The sequence below is a fragment of the Equus quagga genome, chromosome 2 (assembly GCF_021613505.1).
Source record: "Equus quagga isolate Etosha38 chromosome 2, UCLA_HA_Equagga_1.0, whole genome shotgun sequence".
In the NCBI taxonomy this organism is placed as follows: domain Eukaryota; kingdom Metazoa; phylum Chordata; class Mammalia; order Perissodactyla; family Equidae; genus Equus; species Equus quagga.
The window spans coordinates 11,845,762-11,864,433 of NC_060268.1; the positions used below are offsets into that span (position 1 = coordinate 11,845,762).

At 41.7% G+C, this 18,672-nt stretch overlaps 1 protein-coding gene across 1 annotated transcript in view; it reads right to left on the bottom strand.

Annotated features, from left to right (window-relative positions):
• Nucleotides 1-16,683, bottom strand: part of TTC6 (tetratricopeptide repeat domain 6) — a 190,463-nt gene extending 173,780 nt beyond the window's left edge. Inside the window, 3 exon segments of the mRNA XM_046649970.1 lie at nt 5,930-6,563; nt 6,565-6,854; nt 16,588-16,683. Coding sequence (XP_046505926.1) covers nt 5,930-6,563; nt 6,565-6,839 — 909 coding nt within the window. The 5' untranslated portion in view covers nt 6,840-6,854; nt 16,588-16,683.
• Between the last annotated feature and the right edge of the window lie 1,989 nt (nt 16,684-18,672).

Sequence of the window (18,672 nt, forward strand, 5' to 3'; positions counted from 1 at the left end):
TTAATTTCTAGTTTGATTTTATTATGATCAGAGAACACATTCTCTATGATTTTCTCTTAGATTTATTGAAGTCCTTTTTATGACACAGATATGGTCTTAGTATATATTCCATGGACAGCTGACAAGAATGTGTATTCTGTTCTGGTTCAGTGCAGTGTTCCAGAAATGTAGATTAGACCTTGACGGTTGATGGTGTTGTTGAGTTCTATATCCTGGGGGAATTTCTGTCCAGTTTTCTATCAATTATTGAAAGAAGGGTGTTGAAGTCTTCAATTTAAATTGTAGATGTGTCTATTTCTCCTTTCAGTTTTTATTTCGCATACTCTCCAGCTCTGTTGTTTGGTGCACACACATTTAGGATTGCTTTGTCTTCTTGGTGGATTGACCCTTTCATCCTGTTATAATGCCCTCTGTGTCTCTGGTAATTTTCTTTGTTCTGAAGTCCACTTTATCTGAAATTAATATAGCCACTCCTGCTTTCTTTTGATTAATGTATGCCTGCTATATTTTTTCATCCTGTACTTTCAACCTGCCCATATCATTATATTAGAAGTAACTTTCTTCCAATATATATAATATATATATAATTGGGTTACATATATATAACCCAATTGGGTTATACATTTAATCTGTTTGCCAATCTCTTTTGATTGGTATATTTAGACCACTTACATTTAATATAGTTATTGATATGTTAGCGTTTGAGGGTGTCACTTTATTTTTTGTTTTCTTTTTGTTCTCTCTTTTTTGTTTCTCTGTTTACTTTCACCTGTCTTCCTATGGGTTACATAATGCTTTTTAGAATTCTACTTTGACTCATCTGTAGTATTTTTTGAGTGAATCTCTTTGTATGCTTTCTTAGTCATCACTCCAAGTATTACATTATATACACATAACTTATCACAGTCAACCGGTATTATCATTTTTCAATTATAGTGAAGCATAGAAACCTTACCCCCTTTTATGTCTGTTTACCTTCCCCTATCTATAATTGTCTTAAATATTTCTTCCACGTACATTTAGAATAACATCAGACAGTGTCATAATTTTAGCATCAACCATCAAACACAATTTAGAAAGCTCAAGAGGAGAAAGGAAGTCTACTGTATTTAGCCATAGTTTTTGTTTATTGTGTTCTTTCTTCCTTCCCAGTGTTCCAAGAGTCCTTTTCCCAATTGTTCCTTTCTGTTTAGAGAACTTCCTTTAGCCATCCTTTTAGGGCAGGACTGTGAGTGACAGATTCTCTTAGCTTTCCTTTATCTGAGAATGTCTTGATTTCCCCTTCATTCCTGAAGAATAATTTCACTGAGTATAGAATTCTGGAAGGACAGTTCTTTTCTTTCAGCACTTGAAAACCATTGTGCCCTTCTTTCTGGCCTCTCTGCTTTCTGACAAGAAAGCCACGTCATTCAAGTTGTTCTCCCCTGTAGTCAATATATTGTTTCTCTCTCACTGTTCTCTAGATTTTTTATTTTTCTTTAGTTTTCAAAAGTTTGACTATTATGTGTTTTGGTGTGGGTTTCTTTGGGTTTCCTTGGTTTGGGGTTCCCTCAGTTTCCAGGACTTCGATGACATGAAGGTTAGATCTTTTGTTATAGTCCCATAAGTCCCTGAGGCTCTATCCATTTTTTTCCCTGTCTATTGTCTCTCTGTTGTACAGATTGAGTAAGTTGCATTGTTCCATCTTCAAGTTCACTGATTCTTTCCACTGTCCTCTCCATTCAGCTGTTGAGCCATCCATTGAGATTTGTGTGTGTGTGTGTGTGTGTGTGTGTGAGGAAGATTGGCCCTGAGCTAACATCCGTGCCAATCTTCCTCCATTTTACATGGAATGCCACCACAGTGTGGCTTGATGAACAGTGCTGGGTCCACACCCAGGATCCAAAACTGCAAATCCCGGGCTGCAGAAGCAGACCATGCGAACGTAACCATTATGCACCAGGCAAGCCCCCATCCACTGAGTTTTTTTTAAGTTACTGTATTTTTCAGTTCTAAAAATTTCCATTATTTCTCTTTATATGTTTTGTTTCTTTACTGAGACTATTTCTCTGCTAAGACTTTCATTGTTTCAAGTGTGCCCATTGAAGCTTTTTTTTTTTTTTTGAGGGCCACTTTAAAATCCTTGTCGGATAATTTTAACACCTCTGTCCTCTCAATGTTGGTATCGATTGTCCTTTTTTCTTTCAAGTCTAAGTGTTCTGGTTCTTGGTATGACATGTGATTTATTATTGAAACCTGGACATTTTGGGTTTTATGTTATGAGAGCCTGGATCTCATTTAAACTTCCTGTTTTAGCTGGCTTTCTCTGATGCTGCTCCAGTAGGGGTAGTACAGGGAGGGCAGGAGCTGCCTTATTATCACCAGCTAGGGGTAGAAGTTTGAGTTCCCAACTCAGTTGCTGTTGACACCAGGGGTGGGGGCCTCTTTATTATTTCTGGGTGGGAATAGGAATTCTGGCTCCCACTAGGCCTCTACTGATGCCATCCTGGTTAGGAGGGATACGAGTGTCTCATTGCTCTTCCCCATATGGCCTCCAGTGACACCACAGAGACACCACCAAAGCTTCTTTGCTGCTGGGCAGTGTTGAAAAGTCCTGACTCTCCACTGATACCACCTCAGTGGGGAGGGGATTGGGGTACCTTGTTACAGCCTAGTGAGATTAGAAATCTAGGCTTCTCACTCAGCCTTGGCTGGTGGGGGTGGGGATAGGGCCATAGATTTTTCTTCCATGTTCGACTAGAACAGTGCAGTTATTGTCCAAAAGTTTTGTCTCGCTAGGCTGCCCCTTTCTTGATCCTTTGGCTAAAGAGAGCAGGTTTTTCTTGGGACTTTTTCTGTCTGCAACCATTGCATTCTCAGGTTTCCAGCTTCGTTAGCTCCAAGTCTGGGACATATGAGGCAAAAAGAAAACCTGAGGACTCATCACTGTGTGCATCCTTGGATTCTGAAGTCCCTAGCCAGTCTGTCTTCTTCTCTCCACCTTTTGGAATCTTCTCATCTTTGTCTTATATATAATGTCCAGGGTTTGTACTTTGTTGTAGTTAGCAGGAAGAACAGAGAAAAGTACATCTATTTCATCTTCCCTGAAGTGGAAGTAGGTATAAGTCTTATGATGTAACATTTTCTAGTGAGCTAAACATTATTTGTTTATAAGAGACCTTGGAACATGAATTTCCTCTTACCCAGGTCATGTCAAGCCATTTTTCTTTTGAGCTGTATGGCCAAAAACAACTATACATGAAAGAGTAAGGATGGGCTGGCTCCTTAATTCTCAGTTAACATCTGGAAGGTAGTCTCTGTGCTCCAGTCTCATGTAATTAGGATATATTTTGTGATGGATAATACTGAACTCCTCAGTAAAACAAACATAGGACCTTATAACATTTCTACCCTTCCTGCCATGGTGTATGCATTCTGTTTAGGCCAGTGGTTCTCAGCTGGTGGAGGGTAGTGGGTGGAGTGATTTGGCCCTTCTCCCCAGGGTCTCATTTGGAAACATCTAGAGATATTTTGATTGTCATGACTTAGGATCGGGGGGAGGTGAGAAAATCATGCTACTGACATCTAGTGGGTAGAGGCCAAGGATAATTCTAAACATCCTACGATTCACAGGACAGCTACCCACAACAAAGAATTAGCCAACCCAAAGTGTCAACAGTGCCAAGGCTGGGAAACCCTGGTTTCAATGGTTGACCTACATCTGATAGCTAAGTTTAATCCTCAGATATTCTGTGCACCCATTGGCCTGTGTAATGGAACTCTAAACGGCGGGTCTGGAATGGCCTTGTCCAAGCTCTAAACAGAGGCAACACTCCCTGACGAGACTGTCTTATCCTTTGCCTTTCCCTGTAGGGACTGCTGTGTGGCTCCAGGTTAAGATGTCTAAAGTGAAGTATTTCTTGCTCATCCTGGAGAGAATGTTGTTTATATAAAAGGTTTAAAACAAACATCCTTATTCCATTCTTAAGAATTTTTAAAATCATAATTTAGACACCACTTTTACACTTGCATTTTATTGTGCTCTCTCACCTATCCAGCCACCTATCTCACCTATCCAGCTATTTAAACAAATTCTCCATTGTTCCCTAATAAAACTTCTGAAACCACTTTTCTTCAAAATAATGCAAAGCTCTGTCTTCTGGAATTTTTGGAGCAGGGGGAGGCAAAATTTAAAGAGCAAGAACAAAATCTAGGCTGCACCAAACATCAATATCACGTAAGGCAGGGATGGGACTGAAGCATTTGGTAACTGCCAAGTCTTATAACACAGGGCTACGCCCCCTGGCTCCTGACTCAGATGCTCCAGGCCGCTCTCCTACATAAAACAATTCAGGTCACCAAAAAAGGATACACAAGAGAAATGGAATGCCAGAAAGAACAGAATTCACTGTCCCAGTGTTCATTGTCATTTGATACGCTCCCTTCTTATATCCTACTCTATTTGAACTCCTCATAATGTACTCTCCCTTCTGGGCCTTTGCTCTGAAAATGTGACTTCCCCCAAATGTACGGGACCTCAGAGTTGGTTTCTAATACAGTTGCCTCTTCATGTCAAGTACCTGACTATGTCATCGAGTACCTTCTCACAGGGGCAGACACCGAGGCCTTTGTTCTGTTAAGGCTCTCCAACGCGCGTCCTGATTCCTTTTTGTATTAGACCCAGAGACCTAATTAGAAATACCCATTTTGAAACGGCCCGAGCAGTCACACTGATCTTGTTCAGTAACTGTGGGGAGATGTGGGTCTTAACTGAAAACATCTGTCCTACTCCACTGACAAACGTTAGGTCAAAGGCGACACTGGGGACTCTTGTCCTTACATGTTTTTGTTTCTGTAATGGGTTTTATGATCACATTCCTTAAATCACAGCCCAGAGTGTATTCTGGGGTTGAAACTATTTTAAAGACATAATGTGGCAGCAGTATTCTGTGTAGTAACAAGAGGTTTGGCGCTGCAGCCAAGAACAGTAACAGAATCTTTTTCCCCCTGTCATTCTCATTGCCATTCTCAAAAAAGACTCTGTCACTTTTTTTCTCTTTCTCTCTCTCTCTCTTTCTGTACAGGACTCAGATTCCCTTCTTATTATTTTTGTTTTGAATGTCCCCGCCAGAGCAAAGTCTATATAATGGACAAAATATCTTAAACTATGATCCTATGCAGTTTTGCTTGCTGCCAGGGACATATCACAATCAACAGAGGGACGGTCCTGGCAAGGGTCCAGTCATCTCTGGGGTGTGAATGCCTGGGGGGAATCCCAGATCTGCCTTGCCTTCATTGTGGGACACTGAGCCAACCCCTTAACCTCAGTGAAGCTAGAGAGCCTCCTATGTCAAATGGGGCTCTTACAGGTATCCACCTGATGGGATTGTCCTTGGGACAAAAATGCACATAAACTGTGTCCATGGCTCTTGGTACATAAGCATCACTTATAATCTCTATAATTGGGAATATCTAGGAAGTAAATTTTTTAAAAATATTTTAAGAGAATGGTTTTCACTGAAAATAGAACTCTTTCAACTTCTTGATAGTAACACATTGATCTTCTTCTTAAGATATAAATTTACCGTTAATAATGCTAAGCTGTAACAGAAAAAGACAGTTTTTCATATGAAACATCTGTTATTTCGATACTAAATAATCACAAAGACTTTGAAAGGAAAGGTTACCAGTGATGTATTACTCAGGTCTGCAACTAATGTTCTTTGAACGAGTTTTTGAAATAACTTCTTGATTTCTTTCACTTTGAAAAGAGGATACAGCCCCTCGATGGAATACTCAGTAATTCAAATTCAAAAGTCAAAGGACTCGAATAACGCCCCAGTGTTTTGTCTAGCTCATCACACACCAGAGGCACGGAAATGTCTTACGCTACGTCTCCTAAAGGTGCATTTACCCAGGAGCAGTATTACTCTCCTTCTGGTTCACCTACTTCCGTCTTAAGGTCGTAGTTGGGCCCGAGGACGCTCTGGATGAGCTCTCTGACGGTCTGGTCGGAGGCCAGCTGGGCCTCGGACTCCAGGGAGGCGATGACCTCCTCGATGGTGGTGGGCATGGCCCGCGAGGGCCGCGGGGTCCGCAGGCCGGCCTCCCGCGCCGCGCCGGACAGCGCCCTCTCGCGGAAGCCCTCGCGGACCGTTCTGCAGGTCGAGGCGGCCGAGCCCTTGCGCAGGAAGCGCCTGCGAATCCACATTCTCTGCGGCCAGCCCGCCGCCTCCACGCCGCTCTCCTTGCTGGCAATCGAGCTGCCCAGCCTCCCGGCCTCTGCGGGCGGGGCCGCCTCCTGAGTCGCGCGGTGGCCGCGGGCCGAGTCGAAAGCCGGCTTGGAGCCCGCGGGCAGGGGGCTCCGCGGGCCCGGGCGCGCCCTGGACGTGACCCTGTCCGCCTGCGGCGGCGGCGGTGGCCTCAGGACCACCGGCCTGGACGTGCCGGCCCCGGAGGCGATGGCCGGCGGCCTGTGGGGGGGACGCGGCCGCAGGAACGCTGAGCTCCGCAGGTAGAAGGCCTGGGGCCGAAAGGGCCGCGTCCTCCCGGGAGCCGCCGCCTGGCTCGGGCTCGGGGGGGCGCGCCCGCTGCAGGGGGGCCGCAGCGCCTTTAGCCCGAGGGGACCCCGATGGCTTTTGGGGTCCAGCCTGAGCAGCGCCGCCCTGCGCCCCAGGCCGGGCCGGGCCGGGCGCCTGGAAGCCGCAGACGGGGCCTCCATCCACGGCCGCCTTGGAGACCAAATTCTGCTTGAATCGGAGGAAATCCTTTCTAGTCTCCTGGCGAACCTTCTCAAGCTCTTTAAAGATGTACGATTCTTCTTTGTATTTCAGTCCAAAGTGCTTCGAAATCGTGGACATCTCGACTAATTTGTCCTGTGAAATAACAGCAATATATTAATATGTATATATTTAAAACAAAACTGTTAATAAATAAAATTCCAGCTCCAAAAAAGCTTCTCAGGGTAGAATGCTCCCCGTGCTTCCTGAGGGAGGAGTGGGAGGATTAGTTTATAGTAAGCATTTTAAATCCAACCATTGGCCTTTTCTGCCAGCCCTTGTGGTCAGCGGTTAAGAGCCAGCGCTCTCACCAGGGTGCCTCGGGCTCATTTCCTGGTCAGGGACCCACACCACCTGTCTGTCAGTTGTCACACTGTGGCAAGGCTGCATGTTACTGTGATGCTGAAAGCTATGCGACGGCATTTCAAATACTAGCAGGGTCACCCATGGTGGGCAGTTTTCAGCAGAGCTTCTAGGCTAAGACAGACTAGGAAGAAGGACCTGTCCACCCTCTTCTGAAACAATTGGCCGTGAAAACCCTATGAATAGCATTCACTGATAGAGCACCAGAAGGTGAGAGGATGGTGGAAAAGACCAGTTCCACTCTGCCGTCCACAGGGTCCTAGGAGTTGAAATCCACTGATGGCACTAACAACAACTGGCCGTTTCACAGGAACCTTGGAAACTCTTTAAAGCAGTTTACAGTAGGAACTTCCAAAACTCCTACTGGCTTTATTTTAACGTTTCTTTAGACTATAATGTAGTGTCCCACTTCCAGGCAAGAGAGACCACAGAACGCACAGGCATAGAAAATCTAAAGTCACCCTGTTATGAGAGAATAGAGGTCATCAGCTGTGACCTGGATCCAGCCCACAAAGATATCTTTCAATTGCTTCGTTTTTCAAAAGTATTAATTCATACCCAACAATTTTAAATTGAGATATTTTCACATAAAAATCCAAATTTAAAGTTTCTCTGGAAAAAAATAAGTGAGGGCTCTGACAATGCAAGGGCCGAATCCCTGCTCTTATAGGAGGGTAGCAGTTTCCCCTTCCGTCTCCAGCTGGTCCTGGGCCCTCCATCCCTCACCCAGCCCACTGCCCTCAACGTGTCACCTGAGCTAGAGCAGAATGTATGAAGGGAGAGAGGTGATCAGCCACAGGGTGGGCCACAGCGAGACCATGAGGCCTTGAATGCCGTGTTTGTACTTTTTCTGTGGGCTACTGGAAAGCACTTAAAAACTTTTAACAGAAAAGTGAATTGATAAGATCTGGTGTTTGGAGGAGATTAATACTGAGTGGGAGAAAGAATAAAGGGGTGGGGGGCAAATAAGAGTCTCTGCCCTTGGTAACAAAGCAGAGTGAAAATATAGACAGAACAAGGTAAAAGTGATAGGATCTGGCCAATGATTTGGAATAAATGGGAGCAATTAATGCCCCCTCATAAAATAGGAACTTTGAATCACCCTGATGAAGTCTTGGTCATAACCAAGTGCATCACAAAGCTATTCACTGAACTGTACAGTTAAAAATGGTTAAGATGGTACATTTTATGTGTATTATCACAATTTAAAAAAAAAACAAACTCCTGCCTTTCATCAGGGCCAGCTATGATCATAAGTGGATTCTGAGATCTTGAGAGCTCTAAGGTCACTACCAAAAGCCAGGCTAACAGGAGATATAAACAGAGAAGGGCCAATGACAGATCCTTTGGCTCCTCAAGTGTGGGAGGTGGGAGAAGCAAGAACAATCAGAGTGTTCGGGAAAAGAGAACAGAGTTCCAGAGAACCCAAGAAGAGGACAGTTTCAAGAAATAAGGGTAAAACAATGAAAATAAACCAGAAAATAATAAATTAGAACAACTAATTTATTTTTTAGAAAACCCAAGGCCAAGATTCTCTGAAAATAAAATGAAATAATAAAGCAGAAACATCTCTGGAATATCATCATTATTTGCAAATATGATTATCTACCCAAAAAACATAAGCACTAAAGAACTATTTAGAATTATAATAGTGTTCTACAAGGCATTTAAGTTAAAAAAAATGTATACAAAAAAGTAACTTCCTTTACACAAACATGATCCATTGAAAAGCATAATGGTAAAATTCCAGTTATAATTTATTTAAAAGAGTATCTAGGAATAAACGTAACAAGAAATGTGCTGAAACCACAAGAATAAAATTTATTAATTTTACTGAAGGAGATAAAAAGAAGACTCAACTAAATAGAGAGACAGTTAATGTTTTTTGGTGAGAAAACCAAATATTTTAATTATATCAGGTCTTCCCAAAATATTGTATTGGTTTAATGTCATTATAATCAAAATCTAAAAATGATATTTTGGACTTTGAAAAATAATTCTGAATTCATTTGAAATAACAAACAAGGTAGATTAGCCAAAATTTTGAAAAAGGGAAACAAAGAAGCATTTGTCCTGTGAGAAAATTAAAACTTACACAGATATAAGAACTAAAACTGAATACTGCTGCTAGAATCACTGGGTAGACTGAGTGAGAGAAAGAATTAAGAATAATATGGGTTATATTACAAAGACAACATTAAATTGATGATAAAAGAATTATTCAGTAAGTTGTGCTGAGGCAATTGGTGGACTATTTGGGGGGAAATCACACCTCATTTTATGCCATGCACCAAAATATGATGGATTTAAGACAAATGTGGAAAATATTTTCTTATTTTACTTTGCATTTCTTTGCTTATCACCTATTCACATTTCTTTATTGTGTTGAATTTCTTTATATCAACTCATAAAAGAGTTATTTTAACAATCACATTTCTTCATCTATCATGTAATATGAGCAATAAGAAGAAAATATCCTTTTTAGCCTGTAAATATACATAGTCACATTGCTTTTAATCTCTAAAATATCCACTGCTGGTTCTCAAACCCAAGAGCCTGCTACCTGGCAACTCTCACCTGAGAACCGATAGGCTTTCTTTCTCTCCCCAGCTCTACCAATGACTAGACCTCGGACAATTCAATTCTATCCATAACAAGATTTCATATTAAAAAGTGAAAATAATAATCCATTGCCTCTTTTCCAGGCCAGAGTATATGAACATTAGAAATGATTTCTAAAGCCCTTAAGGAAGTTTTCCTGTTTAAAAAATGCTGTCTAATCCTCCTCCTAGTGTTGTGGCCGTTATTGTTTGCACAGGTGGTAATATGTTCTTACTGACACCGTCTGCACGTCTTCCTACAGAAGGCTGAAAGGTAGTGACTGGGACAGAGCCCGGACCAGAAACACACTGATACCTGAGGAGAACCTGACTTGATTCTCCCAACTGCCTTCCCTTTGTTGCTTAGTTCCCGCTTGGTGTTCCCTTCCCAACTTCCCCCAGACCCTTGCTTTGCTATTGCAGTTTAACAAGCGTTCGTTGTTTAACGTTTCTCAGTACATTCCTCTGAGTTCTTCACAGGAAAGTTGTTCCTTACATGTAAAAATAAACCAAAAGAAAATAGAACTTCTAAATTTCACGGGAACTTCTATTGTGTTTTTCAAAGTAGGTGGTATCCCAATGCTAAATGGGCCAGTCCATCAAAGCTTGGTGCCTTTATAGCCCCCACCCACCCCTCAACGCTACAAAATATGTAAAATGATTTTTAAATATCCAGTCTCATGGGAAAATAATATGTTCTCTTTTTCTTAGTAGCAATTTATTAAAAGAAAGAGACTAGTTCTGGCTTGGAGATACTCAAGGGAAAACAATGTAGCTGTCCTGAAAGGGGAAAGTATTAATCTACATAAGAGGTCAAGCCTGCTGCTCACAAGCTAGGTTGATTAGCTTTACCCTACACTTTAAAATAGGACAGAAGGTGCTTGAAATCTTTGCAACCGAAGCAGTAATTTCACTCTTCTCTTCTTTCCCAGTTATTGGAACTCTGCCTCTTCCTTCCTCCTCTACCAAGAGGCTCAGTGCCTGAGCAGTGAGGTAGTCCCAAAGGCCAAGAGCCAGCCTTCTCTCCTCTCCCACAAGGTCTGGGCAGACCTAAGGAGGAAGCTTTGCCAAAAACGGTTAAAGCCCCAGGAGGGTTGCTTGTGTGAATTCTCTAGACTCTGGAATAGGTTGCTCTCCGCTTCATGCAGTTCTGGCTGCTCCCCCTATTGGAACAGAAGATCAGAAACTCTGCTCTAGATTCTAACTAAAGTAGAAATAAATAGAGCAGACCACCAGATGACTTAGTTCCAAGCTACATGAACACCTCACAGAGGGAAAGGAGTTCTTCATGTCAGGCCTAGCCCATCAGAGTATTACACTGGGAATGGACCCAAAGCCCCAGCTGGTTCTACGGATTACCTGGCCTTGACCTCCTCCTGTATATTGTCCCCTCAGTGGGAAGGGTGACCCATTGAGGACAAAATTTGCGTTCTCTTGGGTCCATCGCCAAATATCACCTCAATCCACTTCCTAAATTTCACACCACATCAACTTCCAATACACAACACTAAAGTTCCAAAAGAAACACCAAAGCCCAAGGACAGTCCATCTCATCACATAAAATCTTTAGCACTGCAAGGAAAGTGAAAATATTCTGGAAAGCAATATTTGCTTCTGAAATATCAGCAGTAGAAAGGAGATCTATTGTGCACTGATTATAATTTATGAGAAAGTCTGAAAGGAAATATACAAACATTTTAACAATTTTGCTAAGAAAATGGAAGAATAGTAATTTTTTCTATTTTTCCACACTTTCTATAATACTTGTTTTTGCTGCCTTTAATCCTAGTAATATCAATAATAGTAACTAACATTTATATTGTGCTGGTTAAAAATGATATAGAAAATAGAGAAAAGCTATTTTCAAGCTCAGAAAAGACTTTTTTCTAAACTATTCAGAAGCCCATAGAAATTTCAATGACTGCAAAAACTTAACTTATTCAACTCTTTATAACCAGTACCTAGAGTATGCACATATCTCTTGTGAATATACCTACACACATACAAAAATACATACATACTTGCAAACATAATGGGTAGTGGAACAACAAAACATTTTCCCTGCCTTTTTCTTTTTCCCATGTTCTATTTTTCCTTCTTGGACTTTCTTCATCTAAGTGCTTAAACAGCCAAAATAGGAAAATGAAAGAATTTTTTTAAATTATTAACATCATGCTTTTGAGATGTTAAATGTTGCATGCTCTCAATTTCAAAAGCAATTTGTTGTATTCCACATCTTACAGATTAATCCCCCACTAATAACAATTTATAAACTCTAGATAAAACATAAAAAACAACTACCTGAGGATTCTTAGAAATAAACAAAAGCAGGCAGATTGTGAAAGAGAGTCAAAATTTATGGAAACCCTATCCTGGAGGTGAGTTTCCAGGCTTATTGTGGCTTTTCCCTAAATGCCATCCATACTGCAGAACGGCATAGTGCAAGTAGCAAAAACTTTAATAGAAAGCCCTTCATCATTCCAGTCAGAGAAAAGAACGAAGGCAACTACCACCACTGAGGCATGAGAGAGAAACCCCAGAGGCGAGGGAGCCAGAGAAAGTAATCCCCTAGTTCTGTGTCTAAACCCCCACACAAGTCTAGACTGCCCTCTGAAGCATGAAGATGTGGAAGAAACTCAAGGCAACACAGCAAAGGCTTAAAAGAGCTGAACAGAGATTTAGCTGGACTTAACCTCCAACCACAGACAGTGAGACAGAGCTTAATGTGAGTCAAACCTGGTGAATTGCCTGCTGAATGAAAAAAATCAATATTCTTCAGAGGGATATAATAGAACCCAGAGTCTACACAGCAAATCATTCACAATGTCCAGGAAATAACCAAAATACACTTGGCATTAAAAGAGCTGGGAAATGTGACCCATTCTCAAGGGCAAAGACAATTAATAGGTGCCCGTCGAGAGATGACCTAGATGTTGAAATTATTAAACAAGGACTTTACGGCAGCTATTATAACTATGCTCAATGAAGTAAAAGAAAATAAGCTAAAGATGAATAAAAATAGAAAATCTTAGCAGAGAAATAAAAAATAAACAGAAATTTTACATCTGAAAAAACAGTATTTTAAATAAAAATTGACTAGCAGAATGGAGATGTCAGAGAAAAGAGTCAGTGAACTGGAAGATAAATCAACAAAAATTACACAATATTTAAAAGAGAGAGCAAAAATCTTTAAGAAATAAAAAGAAGCCTCAGAGTCCTGTGAGACAATATCAAAAGCTCTCACATATGGGTGATAGGAAGCACAAAAGGAGAGGGGAGAATGGAGTGGAAAAAATATTTGAACAAATGATATCTGAGAACATTCCAAATTTAGAGAAATACATAAATTTATAGATTCAAAAAGCTCAGTACATTTCAAGCAGGATAAAGTCAAAGGAAATCCCATGTAAGCTGCTGGAAACCAAAGACAAAGATAAAATACTGAAAGCAGACAGAGAAAAACAACACATTATTTATAGTATAACAATTCAAATGACCACAGACTTCCCATCAAACACCACTGAGGCCAAAAGACAGTAAAACAAGATTTGTAATGTGCTAAAGGACAAAAAACTGTCAACACAGAATTCTATATCGAGCAAGCATATTCTTTAAGAAAAATGAAGGGAAAATGAAGACATATTCAGGGGCTGGCCCCGTGGCCGAGTGGTTAAGTTCTCGTGTTCCGCTGCAGGTGGCCCAGTGTTTCGTTGGTTCGAATCCTGGGTGCGGACATGGCACTGCTCATCAAACCATGATGAGGCAGCGTCCCACATGCCACAACTAGAAGGACCCACAATGAAGAATATACAACTATGTACCGGGGGGCTTTGGGGAGAAAAAGGAAAAAATAAAATCTTTAAAAAAGAAAAATGAAGACATATTCAGATACAAGAAAACTAAGAGAAGGACTAAAATCAATAAATGAATTTTCCACGTTGCGAATCTAGAAAAAGAGGAGTTAAGTATACCCAGAGTAAATAGAAGGAGGTAAGTATAAGGACATGAATCAATTCATAGAAAACAGACAAACAATTGAGAAAATTAACAAAGCCAAGAGCTGGTTCTTTAAAAAAAAAATCAACAAGTTTCTAAAAAGTCCTAGCTAGACTGTTAAGAATAAAAGAGAAAGAACAAAAATCACCTCTATCAAGAATAAAAAGAGGATTTTCACGAGAGATCCTAAAGATATTAAAGGATAATAAAAGAATATGATAAATAACTTTATGCCAACAAATCCAACAATTCAGACAAACTGGGAAACTCTCTGAAAATTTCAACTTACCAAAGTTAACAGAAGAAACAGAAAATCTGAATAGTTCTATATTAAATAAACTTATTTATTACCATAAATCTTACCACAAAGAAACTTCCAGGCCCAGATGGTTCTCAAACACTCAAGAAAGAAATAAGATCAATCTTACAGATTGGTTTCAGACAATAGAGGAGGAAGGAACTCATTTTCTGAGACTCGCACACCCTAATACCAAACCTGAGAAAATCATTTTTTTAAAAGAGAAAATTTATGCATCAATATCTCTCATGAACATAGATGCAAAAATCTTTAATAAAATATTAGCACATCAAATCCAAAAATATATTTTTAAAAAGGATAATATATCCTGATCATATAGAGTTTATCCCAGGGTTGAAAAATTCATTTAGCATTTGAAAATTAATATAATTCACAATATAAACAGAATATAGTGGGGGAAAAAATGATCATTTCAATAGTGGACAATCATTTGACAAAATCTAATACCCATTCATGATAAAAATAAATAAATACATCTGGGCATACTATGACTCATAGAGAACATCCTCAATCTGATTAAGAGAACTTACAAAGAAACTTACAGGTAACATTATATTTTTGCTTTCCCCCTAAAAGTGACAACTAGGCAAAAATGTCTCAGCTCTTACCACATCTATTCAACATTGTACTAGAGGTCCTGGCCATTGCAATATAGCAAGGAAAAGAAATAAGAGGGATAAAGATTGAAAAGGAAAAAGTAAAACCATCCCCATTTGCAGATGACATAAATTTTAGGTTAAAAATTCCAAGGAATCTGCAAAACAATTACTAGTGCTGAGTGAATTATCAAGGTTATACAACACAAGGTTAACATACAAAATCAAGTGTATTTTTATACACTAGCATCAAACAATTGGAAAATAATGCCCCCCCCCAAAAGAACATAAAATATTTAGGAATTAATCCAACAAAGATGTCCAAAATCTCCACACTGAAAATTACAAAATATTGCTAAGAGAAATGGAATACCACCATAAATTTATGAACCATTTTTGTAAACTCGATGACTCAATATTGTTAAAATGACAATTCTCCACAAATAGATCTATAGATTCTATACAATCCCAAACAAAATTCCAGCAAGCTTTTCTATAGAAATTACAAACTGATTCTAAAATGTATACACAAATTCGATTGACTTAAAGTAGCTAAAGTGACTTTTTTTTTTTAGGAAGATTAGCCCTGAGCTAACATCTGTTGCCAATCCTCCTCTTTTTTGCTGAGGAAGACTGGCCCTGAGCTAACATCTGTGCCCATCTTCCTCTACTTTATATGTGGGATGCCTACCACAGCATGGCGTGCCAAGCGGTGCCATGTCCGCACCTGGGATCCGAGCCAGCCAACCCTGGGCTGCCGAAGTGGAACTTGAGAACTTAACCACTGCACCACTGCCGGCCCCCAAAATGCCTTTTTAAAAAAAAAAAAAAAAAAAAAAAAAGCTAGAGGACTCACACTACCCTATTTCCAAACATACTATAAAGCTACAGCAATGGAGACAAAGGTCCTAGCCAAACACAATGCTGAATAAAGGAAGCCAGACACAGAAGAGTATATATTGCATGCTTCCACTTATATAAAATTCTAGAAAATACAACCTATTCTATAGTGTCACTCAACAGATCAGTAGTTGGTCCAGCGCCTGAGAAGCGGGTGGACAGCGAAGGGGGCAGAGGAATTCTCCTGATTGCAGTAACTCTTTTAAAGGTGTATACGTCTGTCAACACTCAAGTTGTACACCAGTACGTTATACAAACCGGACATTCTGTGCAGTTCATTGAATAGAAATTACATCTCTCTAACGTTGTAAATAGGAAAAAACAATTCGTTACACTTTTATATTTGCATGCTAAAAATAAGAACTCTTGAACTTTAAACTCCTGCAGTGGTAGTCCCCAGTCCTTTCATTGTGGGTCTGTGGCCTCCAAGGGCAAATACTCCTAGCCCTAAGCCTGCAGGGTCCCACTGCCCACCAAAGGGCTGTAGGGCCGCTCTCAAGAAACAGCGTCCGATTCTGAAATTAGACACACTGACGGGGGGGGGACGACACACGACGATGGTGAGTGGGGGAGGGGCACCTAGTGGTGTTTAAGGTTTGCCCCAAACAACCAGCCCCTGACAAGGGAGAGCAGAAAAGGTCAGCGAGTTGGAAATTAAATTCCCTCCACCGTGACCTTTCACCCTCCCCACAACCGCCTGATTCCTCGCCCTCTTTGGCCTTCCTAACGCCTTCTCCCTTCCCCACAGCCCGGTCGTCACAGTCTACCTGTCCTTCCCTTCCACCAGCTTTTCACTCCTCCCCGCTCCGCGTCACCCGGGCTCTCCAGCCGCAATCCCAAAGCAGCCCAGCCCCAATCCCAAAGCAGCCCAGCCCCTACTTCAGCCCCAATCCCTTCTCCACCCCCAGCCCTACGTTGCCCCCTGACTTTCGCGGAGATCGGAGCGGGTTAGAGAGGTGGCACGAGGCGACCACAGCTCCGCCCCAATATCGCAGCCTCTCCTTCCCACGCCTCCCAGACGAAGTCACCGCGCCCGGGCAGCATCCTCCTCTCACCCTCCTCCGGGGACGGCCCTGCTCCCATTCAGGCGGCGGGAAGGTTGGCACCGCCGCCGCCCGGCAGAGTACCCAACCGGCCTTTCGGGGGCGGAGCGGCCGGGTGGGCTGGGACCCGGTGGGTGGGAAGGAAGAACGCGAATCGTTGCCCAGCAACAAGCCGCGCCCGCCCCCTGCTCCCGCGGATCCCTCCGCGCAGTGGGCGCCCACCCCGCGCGTGCCCACCCCGCGCGTGTCCGCGCCGCGGAAGCAGCTCCGGGGCGGCCTCGGACTGCGGGCGCAAACCCAGGGGGAGCGGGCTCCGCTCTCTCGGCGGTGACGACGCTGGTCCCAAAGAGCCTCTTGCGCTGGAGACCCCTAGATCCGCCGCTTTTGCCCAACTTGACCAATTGCTTACTTGGCATTCTTGTTCTTTCTGCATTTAAACGAATAATGCTGGACCAAGAGATTTAAAGCCTTTTTTTTGGAGGAGGAGTATGTTTTTAAACTATATGTCTGCACTACATGCCAATTAAAGGTACATTTCATAAAGAGAATCTTGAAATCAAAGGCATGAGATTCACTTCTGGAGAGTTTCTGTTAGAATCCCGGATTCGGCCGTATTCAGAGTTTTTGACGTCTGAGGTAAGAAAGGTTATAAAAAGCAATAATTGGCAATATCTATTCAAGTTGAATATACACACTCTATGCCCCAGTGATTGCACTCCCAATAGAAATGCATACACACATGCACTGAGAAACATGTACCCCAATATTGATAGTTTCATAATAGCTAAAAAGTGGTAACAATCCAAATGTCCATGAAAAATAGGATGCATAAATTAATTGTGGTATATTCATGAAATGAAATATTATACATGAAGGAAATGAGGAAACTTCATCTGTGGAGAACATAGACGAATCTCTCACAATTGTAATGTTGAGCTGAGAAACCAGACACAAAGGAGTACATGCTGTACTTTAAAACCCAAGCCAGCAAAAACTATAGTGCTTATGAGCGCATGCTCAGCTGAAGTACTACAAAGAAACACAAGAGAGTAATCACCGTAAGAGTCGGATGGTAGTCCTCTTGGGAGGGGAAGGTGATGGTGAGTGGGTGACCACTACGGAGTCTTAGGGTGCTAGCACTGTTCCATTTTTTAACCTTGGTGATGGCTGCTTGAGTTTTTCCTTTGTGATAAGCCATTGTTTTCTGTTTTGTTCATTTTCCTGTGTTATCTTTCACCGCTGTTTAAAAGGGCAAAAAAGAAAACCAATTAGACAAAATCTTGCAGATGGCAATGCTTTGCTCAGTGCCCAGTACTTAGCAGGACCTCAAACATCTAGTTTATATGCCTCTACTCTCCACCAACCTCTCTCTCTCCAAATAGTCAGGCAACTAATCAATGAGATCAGGGAAGTGGCAGATAAAACCTTCTAGAAGTCCTCCATGAGACTCCAGATGCTGGAAGGGGCAACATGCGTCCCAGAAGCTCAAGATGAAAGGATGCTCCTGTGCTGGGCCTCCAAGCAGCCCACCTGTGGAGGCGGAGGTACTCAGGCACCCTCAGGCATCTGTGAGGAAAGCCCCCACTGTAAAGGCACATAGCCAGGTAGGGACATCTAAAGTTGCCACTTGGGCAAGTGGCTTCCCTCTCTGTGTTTCTGCAACCTCACCTGTAAAGTGGAGATACTACTCTTACCTCGAAGGTTTGTTGCTTTGCTCCCTAACATAATGAATTCAAAGATGGTTGCTGAGTGCGCACAAGATGAGAAAGACCTGCCATCTCTGAGGTTTCATTGCACCCACATCACATCCCACTGCCCAGGGGGTGCTCCATGAGGGGGCTTTACTGTAAGCATGGGAGTAACCTGCTCAGACAATAAGTAAATTACTTTTCTTTGCTAATTAAAATAAGCAAATAATCAAAGTGCTTAGGAAGTGACTAATTGTTCTTGGCACCATCCTGGACACTGCACAAAGGTAACATATAGACCATGTTCCCGAAATGGAAAAATTTAAAAATTAATGTACCCTTGAAATATGTCTATAATATGGTAAGGAAACAGTTTAAATGATAAATAAATATTGTTCCCTAATACTTT